The sequence below is a fragment of the Rhopilema esculentum genome, chromosome 18 (genome assembly GCF_057945365.1).
Source record: "Rhopilema esculentum isolate cy_ngs chromosome 18, ASM5794536v1, whole genome shotgun sequence".
Classification (NCBI taxonomy): domain Eukaryota; kingdom Metazoa; phylum Cnidaria; class Scyphozoa; order Rhizostomeae; family Rhizostomatidae; genus Rhopilema; species Rhopilema esculentum.
In genome coordinates this window covers 3,893,210-3,908,812 of record NC_142832.1, presented here as the reverse complement: position 1 = coordinate 3,908,812, position 15,603 = coordinate 3,893,210, and the positions used below count along the sequence as shown (strand labels likewise).

General features: G+C 35.2%; 2 protein-coding genes across 3 annotated transcripts in view; both read left to right on the top strand.

The window, feature by feature from the left end:
• Nucleotides 1–1,370: 1,370 nt before the first annotated feature.
• On the top strand, nt 1,371–8,684 carry LOC135680782 (uncharacterized). Of its 2 annotated transcripts, none has more exons than XM_065194964.2 (4): nt 1,371–1,935; nt 4,206–4,438; nt 5,489–5,732; nt 6,519–8,684. In XM_065194964.2, the coding sequence occupies exons 2-4, from the start codon at nt 4,228–4,230 to the stop codon at nt 8,308–8,310; spliced, it is 2,247 nt and encodes a 748-aa protein (XP_065051036.2). In that variant the 5' UTR covers nt 1,371–1,935; nt 4,206–4,227; the 3' UTR covers nt 8,311–8,684. The 2 variants fall into 2 exon arrangements, with proteins under 2 accessions (XP_065051036.2, XP_065051035.2); XM_065194963.2 differs by having other exon boundaries at nt 1,373–1,931.
• A 684-nt stretch (nt 8,685–9,368) lies between these two features.
• The window catches only part of LOC135680788 (microfibrillar-associated protein 1), a 106,442-nt gene continuing 100,207 nt past the window's right edge, over nt 9,369–15,603 (top strand). The window contains exons 1-5 of the mRNA XM_065194973.2: nt 9,369–9,753; nt 11,094–11,145; nt 13,492–13,576; nt 14,517–14,560; nt 15,462–15,531. Coding sequence (XP_065051045.1) covers nt 9,654–9,753; nt 11,094–11,145; nt 13,492–13,576; nt 14,517–14,560; nt 15,462–15,531 — 351 coding nt within the window. The 5' untranslated portion in view covers nt 9,369–9,653. The remainder of the gene's footprint in view (nt 9,754–11,093; nt 11,146–13,491; nt 13,577–14,516; nt 14,561–15,461; nt 15,532–15,603) is intronic.

Sequence of the window (15,603 nt, the reverse complement as noted above, 5' to 3'; positions counted from 1 at the left end):
TATTAGCAGAAAACGAATATGAATAATGATTTGGAGTAAATCGAAGTGCAGCACGTTACAGAGAAATAAATGCAGTTTATTAAAATACACTCATTTTTATAAGAAACACTCCGGGAGATTTTCGCTGATTATTTTTATGGACCTGGACAAGTTCCATGGCAATGGAAATCTCATGACTGAACTGAACTGCTGTACATATATAAACTATTTGGATACTTTAATGATAAAAATTTGATTTCTTCCCTAATAGGAACATTATTTTCCACTGCACTCATTTTTTATAAAAAAACCTTTTATAAGAAACCATTACTCGAAAATGAGAAAAGGTTAAGAAACTCTAATACTCGAGCTAAAAACAACTTAAGAAACTGATTTAGATCGATAAAATGCAAAAATCAAGAATTTTCTAGATTTTCTATTGCTAATTTTGACAAAAACTTACTTATACACTACAAACTTACAAAAGAATAAAAATACACAGTGATCAGCAAACAAAATTTAAAGTATTGAGGCTCTTGTCTTGAGAATAAGATAGAAACATTTCCAAAACTCTTGAGTTCTGAAACTTTGTGAACCTTAAGAAACTCGCGTACTCAATGTCGAGGATGGTTTCTTATAAAAATGAGTGTATTGTAATGAACTGCATTTATTTCTCTGTAACGTGCTGCACTTCGATTTACTCCAAATCATTATTCATATTCGTTTTCTGCTAATAATTATGTTTCTGAGCACAATTCACGTCTTTTTCTTCTTTTCTCGAATATCTAGGCCGTTCCCTTCTCATCAAAACATTATATGACGTAAGAGTTTGTCGGCGCCTTTGAAAAAAAGTGATGAACTCGATTTTACTCTGCTTTCGTTCAGAGTAAGATTTCCAATGATAGAGGATTAACAACTGATAAGCGCATTAAATTCCGCAGCGAAATTGGAAAATTTTGGTATGTTACACGATCACTTTTCAGCATGTTGGTCCAATATCGAAAAAAGTGATGGTAAAAAGTGATCGTGTAACCCGGCCTTTATAGAAGATGTTTGTCCATGTTTATGATTTAATCGTTATTTTATCAACAATGATCTAATGCGCTCCTAGTTTGAATGGAATCTTAGTGAAATCATCAAGAATTGCGGAGAAATTAAAGTCTTTTACTATAGTTTTAGACTTTTTTACATTTTAAAGCATGTTTTCCAAAGAGTTAGTTGTCTCTGTTTTTGAAACATTTGGGCTTTGTGTTCACACGATATGCCGAGCTTTCATTCACCTCTCTGTTGACAGTGGATGTGGGCCGGGCTTTTGAGAACAATGTGAGTTCTTTGCTCTTTTCAAAATGCCCAGATGGAATAGAAAGGGTTAACAAACAGAATAAATACATAAACCAATTACCTTGAGCATTGGGTTTTAAATTGCGACGACAAAAGGATCTTCGCGACGATTGTTTAAGCATAATTTCTCAACACACTTCCTGTTACAATGACATAGCTGGGATAGATTCTAGAGAACATTCACACCTGTTCTGATTATTCTACAGAGAAGCAAAGAAACTTGAGTGCTACGCTCACAGATTAAACTACACGGGTGGGAATATTGCACAGGCATAGTTTCTAGACGCAAAGGTCCCAGCAAGAAGCTTTTCGGACGCTATCCATAGTTTGCAGATTCGAGAAGTGGCGATATCAGGAGGTGGATTGGGCGAGCCGATCGCTTGTGTATAGTTAATTGGATATTCCAAGCACGGGCAGTAGTGCAGATCCGGGTGAGGCTTCTACAGGCCCGGTGAACGTGTTCCACTGAAGTCGATTCGATTGTTATTCAAACGAAGGCCAGAGACAGGAACAAAACAAGGATTGCTGCAGGCAAGGGAAGCTTGAATGATTTTTGGTCTCACTTTCAGAATTCAGCTGCAAAAAAGCGAGACCGTGGCGTAAAAGTCAGTGTAGGTAATTTGCTTCATAACGAGCTTTTACTATCATCTTTCTATGTTAAGCTTCAGGGTATGATTATAATGTCTTGTGGATGTGCTGTCATCTTTAGTCTCACTTCAGACAACTTCGTGTTGTCAAATCAGACATGTTTCGTTACAGCTCATTTGGAAATGAAGTGTACTTCAAGTCTACTGCAAGTTCAAATCAGAAAAGCTAATTTGCTTTAAGATATAGGCAAGAACTTTTCTAGAGTATATTCCACTTTTCTTTAAGAAAATGTTTTAAATCTCAAGGTTATTCTGCCTGTTAGCAGAAAGATACCGCACTAGTCGATATGCACCACTGCATGGCTAGGAGACACCAAAGGCAAATCTGGGAAACATTTTCAAATACAACTTTAGGAGAGCTCGTGGATTGCCCCCATTTCAATCTCAATGCATTCAAAAATTACTCAAAGCCAAAGAAATGTCTAGGTTTTTCCCGCACATCCCTGAAACATCATACCCATTTTTCCAAAATCGACAAACATATTTTCTTATGTCTAAGCATCTGCAAAGCTTTTGTTACAGTATTAGGTCTATTTTATGTTACCTGCTTAAGCTGTTAGTTAAATACATTTTAAATAAGCTTATCGCCAGTTATTTCAAATATCCTGTGTTGCTAGACTTGAATGGGAACTTTCTTTCCTTCGCAAATAAAAGTTTTTTCAGCAAATACGATTAAATGGAAACAAACTCCATGGAGAAAGGTGTTTAGTGTAACTTCTTTTAAAGAGGCGACGCGGAGAATCTCTCTTTCTTTTTGACAATTTATTTACATACTGTGTTTGTAAATCCTTTGATGTTTAAATTTTGCAAGTCCTTTGAGCACATTACCAGAAAGAATGCACGGCCAATTTAATCTGGTGTATCATGTTAATCTAAACTAATAGATAATTTTTGTGCACATTATTTCCAAAAGCTATACTTGTCATCAACTTTACTTATGAAGCGGGGGCCATCTTGTTAGGCCTTTCTGTTTAAATTCATTGCTAAGAGACTTGTGTCTATATGCACTTTTATGTGCAGTGTTTCCTAAAACAAGCTATACCCTGCCTTGCATAAAACAACATATCCCATGGCATTAAACAACATACCCCATGGCATCAAACAACGTTAGAATCATTTGACTCTATTCTATATGCAACTGATGCTTTGTGCATAAGCATTTCTGCGAAAATTGGTATGGGCTGCAGCTGTGCAATTAGATAGCATAAATATACGATCAAAACAATAGATGAATAATAATGGGCTTAAAATCTGAAGTGCAGTTTTGAAATATTCCGAAGATTTCAAAAGGATCAGTGCGTGGTAGGAGTGTTAGAAATTTACATCCAAATGGTGCTCTTTCTAAAGAATGACGCAAGAATGTGTGAAAAATGTCCTGAGCTGAATTTCTCATTAAATGTTTATTGTAATGGTGTGGCGAATTTTATCGAACATTCAAACCATATGCTCGAAAATTGCTTCTCTAAGACTCACCAGTCGATGAACATCAAACAGATTAAGCTGGCGTAAAGTTTTGCTTTAATCGCAATTAAAATAAAAGGATTAAGGTTGGCCTTTGTTGCATTTCACTTTGTTTTTTAAAGAAGCCGGCAAATGCCATAAAGCATCAGTTCCTTTGTCTTGATAAAAGCTTAGAAGTTTTTAGAGGCTTTTTGTGTCCTAAAAACAAACCTAATGTGTTGTTTGTTGGAGTTGTCTCTCATTTTTATCTCTCTATTGACTTCAATAAAAACGGAAGAATCAGAAAGGACTTTTCTCTAGACTTGTCATTGCATCCAATTCACAATGGTTCTGTGCACAAGATTACTAGTCCAATCTTTGCTGTATCTGCTTCATTCAAAAATCATTCATTGGGTACTAATTGAAATATATTGAATCAAAGAGTTTCTGTCGGTTAGCATCAGGTTGTCTTGGTTACAACAGTCAATGTAGCCGCTCTCTAGTTGTTATGGATTTGGGTAAATGGGGTCCAGAGGCTTAAAAAATGCTTTAAAAAATCTATACCCGCCAGAGTGTATTTTGTGTACTTTGTCCCAAAGATCTTAGGCATGGAATAGCACAAAGTCAGTGGCCGTGAGCAAATGATTATTCTCGGTGCACCTCTAGTGTAGGGTTCTAATTTTGAATAGTTCTTTGAAATAATTAATTCAGAAACCATATTTTTAGGATTTCTAGAATTTGGTTTTAGAAGATAATTTAATTCCTTTGTTACTTAGCATACATTTTATGTGTTTTTAGATCAGTGAAAACTCAAGACAAAATGCCTCGTGATGAGCTGGAGGTCCCCAGTGACTATGGTAATGGAAGTGGGCGTTTAAGCCGTGGCAGCTCATCCCAAAACATCTTCACTAAAACTATGGCCGATCCAGCTTTGGAAATGATGCAGAGGCGAATAGATGATTTGGATTACGGTTTCAAACAACTAGACAGAATTACAGACGAGATTGACTATGACATTGAAACAGTCGAAAGTATGTTGATCGATAGTCTACAATTTTTGATCTGCCTCTTTTGGGTGGTTTTGTAAACAAGTTGTGATTACCACGCTGAATTTATTGCTGCTTCTTGAGAGAAAGTAGAAACGGAAAACGGAAGTAGCTCGTATGAAAATCTACAGGCTATTTTATTAAAAGTTTGCAATGAAAGTGGCTTAAGCCATTAATCAGCGTGTGAGTGGAATTTTTCTTACGTGAACACTCATTGATGATTGGTCCATTTTTTAGTGAATGCTGCCCCCCCCCCCCCCCCGACACCCCGGTTCCGACGGGCCTGCCTAAGCCCTTCAAGTATCTGTCAATTTCTATTAAAACAGCCAAAACATTGCAATTGAAAATGGAATGATCAGCGCAAAGATTGAAAAATTTTTGAATGATTACAATGATGATTGGCAACCCATGGCTGTATTAGCGATTTTATCTGTTCTCATTATTCTGCCAAGGTCCAGCTGAATAGTTTTCTTAAAGCTTTATCTAAGATAGAAGGTTATCTGACTAGGTTTCCTTGCTGAATATAAAAGGGTTTGTGCAAAGGAAAGTTACACGAAATAATAATAACAAATCGTTGATGTGTTGTCATAGTGTTTTTAACGAATTGCATATGCTTTTCGTTTTGTTAATGTCCGAAAAACACTTGATTTTTTTAGTTGCACCTGCAGGGAGAGGTATTTCTTGCTTGTTCAATTTGCTATTAAATTGGGGTATGGGCTATGATGCTCTGCCACTGGATTACACCCTTGATTCATCTTTACCTTTTTCGCTGTTGCAAATGCATGCTTTGCTTCTTGCACAAGCTCTTTAATATCAATCATATTTCAAAATTTGAACGAATTTTTGGTGGTACAAATTTGAAAATTGCTTTAATAAAAGCGAGCATTTTACAGCATGCTTCAAAGTTTTTAAGTCTGACAGTCCTCAGAGTATAAAGCGTCAGAATAACGTTCCAAAAGGACAAGATAGAAAAGTTTCATATTTCAAAGTAATATCCATAATATATTTTTCCATATATTTCATTTCTGTTACCAGATACAACAAAGCGTCTTCGCACTGGATTCGATAACATGCAGATGGATATGCAGGGCATGCGGGATGATTTGCTTGATCTTTTCGACCGCCTTGATGCTATCGATCGTGGCACAAAAGACAGATTAAAAGGAAAGTTTCCAAGCATGGAGTCTGGTAGAAGAAGTTATATGGGGTCCCGTCAGTTTCTGTCTTCAAGTACAGATCTGCGAGGGTCATCCTACGCTTTGTCCAGCCATGACAGAAGGTGAGTCTTGTCGAAGATTACTTTGCTAATGGATGTTGATGGGACTTTTTTAAAGAGATTTGAATCCCAATCAAGCTGCTTTCATTTTGTAACTACCCATAGCCATAACAATATCTTCAGGGCTGACGCAAAAAGCAAAAGCTCAAAATGCTGATGTTTATATAAGGCTGACAAAGGATGCCCCAAGGACGTAGAAACCGGGGGCATAAGGGGCACGTGCCCCCATTTTAGTTTAAATAAACTAAAGTACACAAAATGAACCAATACTAACAAAGGGTAGTCTTTTGTTAAAAGAACGGAATGCTGCGCGGTGCTGTATCATGAATACGGGGCATTGGTGACAAAGGGGATTTCCTAAGTCGCTACGTAAAGCGAAGCGAAATTGCTTAATATACAAATGCTTAGGTATAACGGTATTACTGTGCCTCCCACCTACCTTTTAAGTGATTTCAACTTATGTGGGATGCTTCCATCTGCTGATAGAAAAATATAAAATGAAATCGTCGTATTTCTAATTAAAAGTGTTTAGGAAGGTATCCTTAGTGGTACCCCCAAGACCGCTAGTCATTAGAATTTTATATCAATATACTTTGACAAGTTAGATGATAGTTCATCGGTCCATGATGTACCTAAATTATTAGGGAACCCGAGAGGGATGTGCTGCTAAAATGGGGAGAGGGCTACCCGAGATCTTATAAGTATTCTTACTGGTGCTGTTTCGTATTAGATTACTGTGGCTGTCACAGTTTACATTATTATATTTCGTAATTTTTTGTTTTCATTCAGAAGCAGCCAGGGTTCAACACCGTCAGCTACCGCTGCCAGTAGAACGTTGAAAGCCCCCTACTTGGAAACACCACCCTTCACTCCGGCCTCAGATAGGTCTTCGAGCCCTGTGGATGGAGGTCGAGACGATAGGTATGATGAAGATCTCTATGCAGAGAAAGACAGAGGAAAGAAGAAAGGCAGTAAGCAAATCCGCGAGGACGATTATTATGAAGAAGACAATTATGAAGAGGATCGGCTTTCTGAAAAACAGAACTCTAAAGATTCAGCGAAGAAGAGCAAAGCAGATGATCGATATGATGATGATCAATATGATGATGAGATAAACGAAGAGGAGGCTCGACGTGGTAAAGATAACAGCAAGAATAAACGTGTAGAAGATGAGAGATATGATGATGACGATGAGTATGAAGATGAGATCTATGAAAAGGAGCTTAAGCAAAAAGAAAGCAAGAAGAGGAATGGAAACTTGAAAGAAGAGAGATACGAAGATGATCTGTATGAAGATGAACTATACGCAGAAGAGCAGAAAAAATCGAAGAACAAAAAGAATCGTCCAGTTGATGATGACCGGTATGAAGATGAGCTTCATGAAGATGAGCTGTACGAAGAAGAACGCCAGAAAGAGAAGAGCAAAAGGAAGAATGACCGTTATGAGGAAGACGATTATGAAGACGAGTTGTACGAAAAAGAAAGACAAAGTAAAGTGGAAAAGAAAGTAAATGGTCATGTTGATGATGGTGAGTATGAAAATGATAGTTATGAAGATGAAATCCAGGAAGAACGTCGCAGGAGCCAAAAGAAGAATGAACTCAAAGAAGATGAAAGATATGAGGCGGAAGAAGCAGGAAGACGGAAGAATCAAAGCGGAAAGAAATATGATCGTTATGATGATGACGAGTTGTACGACGAAGATTATTCTGAAGATGAGTTAGAAGAAAGGAGGATTCAGAAGCAGAAAAAGCTAAACAAGGCTAATTCTGTTGATGACGATCAGTTCGAGGATGATGAATACGAGGATGAATTTTTGGATAAAGGAACAAGGAAAAAGACAAACGGTCGAGTACGAGATGACAAGTATGATGATTATGATGATGATCGCTATGAAGATGATGAATATGAAGATACAAGGAAAAAATCTAATCGTCGTGATGATAGATATGAAGATGATGAAGATGAGGACGATCTCCGTGAAGAAACAGGGAAGAAACCAAGTCGTCGTGTTGATCGATATGAAGATGATGAAGATGAGGACGATCTTCGTGAAGAAACAGGGAAGAAACCAAGTCGTCGTGTTGATCGATATGAAGATGATGAAGATGAGGATGATCTTCGTGAAGAAACAGGGAAGAAACCAAGTCGTCGTGTTGATCGATATGAAGATGATGAAGATGAGGACGATCTTCGTGAAGAAACAGGGAAGAAACCAAGTCGTCGTGTTGATCGATATGAAGATGATGAATATGAGGATGATCTTCGTGAAGAAACAGGGAAGAAACCAAGTCGTCGTGTTGATCGATATGAAGATGATGAAGATGAGGATGATCTTCGTGAAGAAACAGGGAAGAAACCAAGTCGTCGTGTTGATCGATATGAAGATGATGAAGATGAGGATGATCTTCGTGAAGAAACAGGGAAGAGACCAAGTCGTCGTGTTGATCGTCATGAAGATAAGCTTTATGAAGATGAATATTCCGACGATGAAGAATATGAAGAAGAACTCCGCCGTCGAAGGAATCGAAAGAAAGTACCTGTAGATGATGACGACTACCTCAGCCCAGAAGAAAATTGATTCAACGTTAATTGCGTTCGTCTTTCCAAAGCAATCGATAAACTCAAATGACTATAGAGAGCGAGGAAAATATAAGAGAAACAATAAATGCCAGATAAATGTTGCTCTTGCAATAATGTACTTTAAAAATTTATTGAACAATGTATTCTAAACGGGCCATACATCTAAGAAGCTATTTTCTAGAGATGCAACCATGTGTGAAAAACTCATGTGTAATGTATGTGACAAAATATTACAGTTTTTAATTCTTTGAGACGATATTTGTTTAATCCTGCTTTTAAATGTATCTAGTCATTTTTACTGTTTTTATTGAAAATGCTTTCCATTACTTTTTATTGTAATATTGTTATCTGAAATTATAAATTTTGCTTCAACCTGAATTTTCGCTTACATTCTGCTCCCTTCATTTGCATTCGATTTTATCGGTAGAAGATATGATTGGGTCTAAATTTAGGTTTAGGCCAAAGAGTCCATAAACTCTTTTTCATGAAGTATGAATGAAAAAACCGAAAAAGTCAGATCCCAAAAATTTTGCATTAGAAAATCACTAAACAATTCGTTACATCATTTATGGCGCAACAATCCATGGTTATCTATAACAGCTATTTAGCATTGAGGAACTACAAGTTTTGTGGTTAACAGCAATAAAAATGTCATAAAATCGTGTTTACCTAGTTTGTCGTTTTTACACTGGTAGTCGTAAACCTTTAAGATGTATATAAATGTATATGTATTTATAGAGATTCAACCGATCTGGTCTTGTGATAGAACCCAGTCTACTTATCCATCCTACCATTCGAATATTGCTCGAGTTGTTGAGATCATTGAAACTGTGTTCTTTGTTCAGTTTAGTAATTTTTGTTTCCTTGGAGATCCCTGGTGTTCGCTGGTCTGTCCATGTGGCCTCTTCTGTTCTTATTTTTAATTATCATGCAAGTTTTTACATTGGATATTCTACAATATATCGTAAAATTACTGCATCGTTGATTCAAATAAAAGGAAAAAAGAACAATTTGGGGAAACTTGCCAACATGCCTCGTAATCATAATGAGAGTGATCGAACTATCATAATGAGACTGTTCGCCATTTTGTTTCAAATTACAAACACTGCGTCTCGTGAAGCTTGCTTTCACGGGAAACTGGCTGCTTGAAGCTTACTCAAAAGCAGTTCTTATAGTGCCAAATGTTTAAGTGATTGTCAAAGAAAAGTATTTTATCTTTGCAAAAGACCCAGATGAACGTCGTAGGTTGAAAGTTGCATTAGATTATCGATCAACAGCAACGGGCCTAAGCCAATATCACTATTTCTGGAAGGCAATCGTTGATTCAAAAGAAGTAGCAAGATGGAACCCGTTCGTATGGCAAGTGATTTTAAGCTTCCAAGAATTGGAAGAAGGCCAATTCAGTCAACTGCTGGAGCTGTAACTGTCAGAGGAGAGAAAGGTTGGAATTTTGCGTTATTATGGTGTGGCGATTTATTTAAGCAATATTTTAAATAAATATCATCGGGCATGAAACCATTCTCGCTAAAAATGCTGGAAATATCCTTTCACAAGTTAGGAATAATGGTAAAAGATGTTGCATTAGCCACCTCACATGTCATTATTATTAAAGCAATGTTTTCATCATTGTTTAGGCCTATTTCTTGAATTCTATTCCATTTTTTAATTTAACCATGTTTATGAATGCAAATTTCTCCATTAGTTATAAACTGAATTATTTTAGCATAACTTCATTGAAAGACTGCATAGTAGAAACTCTGTTTTATGAATTTTAATGCTTAATTTGGAAGATAATTTAATTTCAAATTCGTATCCTTACACATTTTTTACTTTTTTCTTCAGCCCAATCTTCAGACTTTTTTAGCTATTTCCAAAATTCAGCACTAAAACTTTCTTAACAATTTCCTAACAAAGAATTGGAAAGTTTTACCTTACTGAGCATGCGCTGTGATGGAGAAGATGAAATGCTATGAATATGCTATTTGTAGCTATATACTCAAAAAAACCCTCAATGTCATGACATCAACTATCAAAGAGAGCCCAATTCTATACAGAAACCTCTTGGCCCCTTATTGTCAAAAAAGGAATATTTCACTCTTGTAAATTTCTCAACTTACTAGGTTTCAAAGGTCCAGTCCTGAACTTTCTTATCTTTTTGAAGAACCAAGCATTCAAGAAAAATTTGAATATGAAAATGTGTATTGCATGTATGAAAATGCTTTAGAGTTGTATACGCAATCTTTTTTTATGTCATTTTATGCCATTCTATGTTAACATAGATGAGAAACCAGTCCTTATCACTAATATGTTCTCACAACAGAAGAAGACAGCCTGTGTTGTTAATTGTGTGTAAAGGGGTGCCTTCTAAACTATATAAGAGAAAGAGAAAGTCATTATTGGCCTCAAGAACGTATTAAGAAACATCTCTGTTTGTTATTTTATAATGGCTATGGTTTCCAAGGTATGCTTTTTTCAGTTTCTAAACAATGTATTTTGAGTTCAAATGAAATTTAAAATGAAGAATAAGGTCAACATTTAAGCATTTATGACTTAGAAAGTGCCTTGCCACGGAGCTAGGAAGGATGGCTCCCCATAGGCAAATTTGAGTTTTATGTAATTGACTTGTCTTTCTGAGGCTTAAATTACTAATATTCATTGGGTGTTTTAACAGAATCATTGTCTTTCTGAGGCTGATCTTACTATTGATTAATAGGGATTATAGGGTGCAAGTGTAGCAGGCTTTGTTGGGGCTATCTATAATGTGTATTTTTTGTTTCCCAGGTGAAATCATTGTTGAAAAAGTCCCTGTTAAAAGATATGTTGCTGGTAAAAGGTAAGTCAAAGGGTTTAGCTTTCAGCTAGCCCATAAACAAATAAGACCATATCAAATTGCAATGATGAAACAGTAAATTTCTGAAAAAATAAGCTACCTTTCAATTACTGTTTTTGGGTTCTTTTAAAGGTACATCACATTATCAACAATTAATACTTTAGATGTTTTTAAAATGTATCAGTTGAATATTAGTTAAGATATATATGCACATTGTTTGAAAAATAAGCAAGCATAAGAAATACATTTGGGTGGTCACTTTTTTGTAATCAAGTGTGTGGCCTGGGGATTCTCTTAGTACTGTAACTGCAAAACTTTTATCTGCTCTGCTGTCATTAGTAAAGGCTCATACCAAACTTACTGTCCACAGTTTGACTATTTTTTTACCTGTATCAGGTTACCCCAGCCTTCCCCAGCTAGTGATAACTTCAACTGATACATGTGTTTGATATTGATTGTGGCAGAAATGAGGTAGTATTATAAAAAGATAAAACATTAATAGTAGAACTTATGGTAATAATATAAAGCAACCACCAAGCAGTACAATATGATACAGTTCATAGATTTATCTTATCATTATACAGTAAAATTAAATGCAATGTCAGAAAGATCTTATTTTTAGTAGTGCTATGGGTAAAATGTTTTAAAATTACTAATAAGCTTTTTGGGCAGTGTTAACCGGCAAGTTTGGAACCGTAACAAAACGGGCAAGGTTTGCCCTTTCGTTTACGCTAGCACTCTGGAACCAAGCTAATTTTGCTCTGCCATCCGGAATGGTTTTGACCCTGTTACGAAAGAGAACAAATTTTGTACCATGGCGGTTCCATTTTTGAACAGGACAGTGTAAACAGGGTCTGAAATAGCCTGATCCTTAAGAGTGTGAATCGCAGGCATGAAAGAAATAATGCGTGCGGTTTGCCACACGCATGGTTATTTCCTTATGACAAAGACTGGTTACACTTGGAAACAGAAAGATAGTGCTCTGGATTCAAATAGAATTGTTCTGCTTCAAGCATTTGCACTGAAACGTTTCATGTCATTCTGAAATCGTGAACATTTTTCAAAAATATTAGAATTTTTCTTGAAGACTGCCACCATTGTTGTTGGCAAGAGGGATTGCTGGAAACTACATCTAAAACATTTTCAGCATCAAATTTAGTAAAAATCCCTGATAATATTCATGAAGCTTTTCTATATTGTTATGCCACAGATATTTATTGCTAAGGTAGTGTGCAAACTGACAAAATGACTTAAGAATGGGGGTTTTTGAAGGCTTCATATACTATGTAATTAAACCTTTGTAAAAATAAGATAAAACACCAGTAGCACTCCATCACATGCCTGAAACAGTCTAGGAGTGTGAAATGCCATTCTTGTGCCAGTTTATTTCCAGGAAGGCCTGATCAAGCCAAGCATATTTAACAGCTTCTCTCTGTTCTTCTTATCAGCCAGCTTCACCCCACAAATTGCTCTCACCATGGCTTATTCTGTCCTTTCCAAAATTGTAGACAAAATGTTTCGCTCGCTCATATTCCCTTATAACATTCCAGTTCTTGCAAATCTTCTGTATATTCTGCCTTTTATCTTCATAGAAAGCTTTCTTCTGACCAATAATTCACCATATCCCTTGAATATTTCCTATTCATATCAAACTCTCACAGTCACAGCCACTTCAAAACCTCTGCTGGACTCCAATCTGTCACCTAAATCACAGAAATTATAACCAAGTTAAAATATCAAATAAAATGTGTATCTTGTAAAGTATGAAAATATCAGATTATATAAAATGTCTTGAAAAGCATAATTTTTAAATTTGAAGACTGAATTTTAATTGGACATGTTTTATTAAGAATTAAGCTTAGAAAAGTCTCATCTTTTGACGTCTCTGAACATTATAACATATATTCCAATGGCGTCCAATGTGGAACGGGCTCAAGTATTTACCGTTTATATGTATGTTGTATTTTACTAATGTATTATTATAATCTAGAATATGTATATGTAGTATTAAAGATGTATAATTAGTTATATTTAGATACATGTCGTATCCCAGGGGGCAGTCATGTTATATTGCTCCTCCTGGGTTCCATCCTTGTAATGTAGTTTAGTATTCGTATGTACTGTTTTAGGTAATTTGTTGTTGTAAGTTTTTATATCGAATATATATATATAAAAAAAGAAAAATTAAGATACAGTATCGTAGCAGATTTACACAATACTGTAAATTTTCTGAAGTATGCTGAATAAATTTATTTGTTAAGATTAGATGCATGACCTGTTTTCTTAACATTTTTGTTAATGCATCTTACAATATTAAATTAATGCAACTTTTCTTATTTTTTTCAATAGGCCTGATTATGCACCTTCCGAGTCAAGTGATGAAGAAAGTGAGGATGAGAATCAGAATGATATAGAACCAGATAGCCCTGAACAGGTAGATATTGAAGTTGAATCTTTTTTTCAAGTTGCTGTGCCAAAGGTTATAGGGTGTGAATTGCAAGGGTGCACCAGAAATCTTCCAACAGAGGGGTTGGAGCTTCCGACAGGGGGGCTAAAATGACTAAAATAAGCAGTTTTTGTACTTTATTTTGTCAAATTTGCTCCGACAATAACCTAAAATTTCCTCCGATGGGGGGGGGGGGGGGGGCTAGATGATTCTAACAGAGGGGCTGTAGCCCCCCTAGCCCTCCCCTGGCGCCACCACTGGCGCCACCACTGATCATTTGTCAATATTTGCTAAACCGTATTCACATGAAGATAGAGAGATGTTATTGGATATAAGCAGATCATATTTTTAATGTTTGCAAGCTCATCGAACAACATGTGCAATTATCTACATTCATTTCTTGAGGTTTTAGCACTTAAATGTTAAGGTAACTAAAAATGAAGGTACTTAAAATGAAAAGGCATTTTCTCAAAAATTTGGCCAGATCCCCTTTTTTAATGTTAGCAAAAAATTCTTTGAAAATGGATTAATTTCCAGATTTAATCCTAAAATCTTTGCCTGGAAATTATCTGTGTATATATCAAGAAGAATTATAATTAAAAAATTTGCTGCCTGTGTTCTGTTTATCTTTTTAAAAAAAGCCAGTGAACCAAGACTAAGGCCTTGTAATTTTTTATCTGTAATTTAGTAAGTACTCTCAATTTTTCTTTCCTAATCTGCATTCTTTGTTCGACAGTTTTATTCCATTTTTAATTCTATGCCAAAAACAAACATTTTTGTATTTCAGATATAAGAATTAATATAAAGAACACACTGTTTCTGTTATTCAGCATCAAAAGCCTGTCTCAAATGTCTTTGGTTTAAGTCATATTATGTGAATTGGTTGAAAAATTTTCTAAATACTTGCAATTTTATGTCTTTTTTAAAGATAAGAGTCGAAGACATAGAGAATGAAGATGATCATTTGGAAAGGTAATTTGATGGTTTTCATCAATTACAGTTTTTGAATTAAGTTTAAATGCATTAATTGTTTGTTAAATCTAATAGGATTGTGAACCAGTAAGAATCAGCTGATAACATACAGCAGTTTTTTATTAAATGATATCATATCCTATCACAGATATTTTCAGAATACTTAGAAAATTTTTTCTTTTCTAGCCCTCAAAATTATGATATTAAAAACTTTTCCCATTACAAAACAGTTTAGCAGATAAGCTTAAAATTTACTCACATTTTTTTAAAATAGGACTTTAGATAAGCAAATTAATACGATTCATGTTTTAATAATGATTTAACCAAGTAGCAAATAGTTTAAGAAAGATCTATGTTTGTTTTTCTCAGTTGTGTTGCAATTGTCGATGAGCAAAATATTTCCCTTCATTACAAACGTTCCCAAGAAGTTTGTACAAATTGTCTCATGATCTGAAGTTTATCAAGTTTCTACATGTCTGATAGTTTTTACTCATTTTATTGTCTTTAACTTTTACTTAAAAAATTCGTTTGAGAAACAAAACGGATTTTAAAGTATATATCTTTACTTCACTATTAACCTGTCACAGTTTATATACTGTACTTTGTGTTTTTCTAACTTTATTTCTTTCTTTCTTTCTTTCTTTCTTTCTTTCTTTCTTTCTTTCTTTCTTTCTTTCTTTCTTTCTTTCTTTCTTTCTTTCTTTCTTTCTTTCTTTCTTTCTTTCTTTCTTTCTTTCTTTCTTTCTTTCTTTCTTTCTTTCTTTCTTATTTTTGTTAAATAAGAACGTAGTACTGAAGTTCTTGCCCTATAAAAATTTTATAATACCAATAACATTGTTCAAGTGTCTCAGCTAGGATGGGCTCATAGTATATCTTATAAAGTTCTGTGGTCATATTGCAGGGTCAGAGAGGATCATGGTCATCGTATTCATGAGCCAGAAGTCATTTCGATGGAAGAAGAGTCAAAAGAGGTTGGCAAATGATACTTTTAATGTGATGTTTTTTTTAAAAATTCAAGTTATACTAATCATTAATCAGATCTT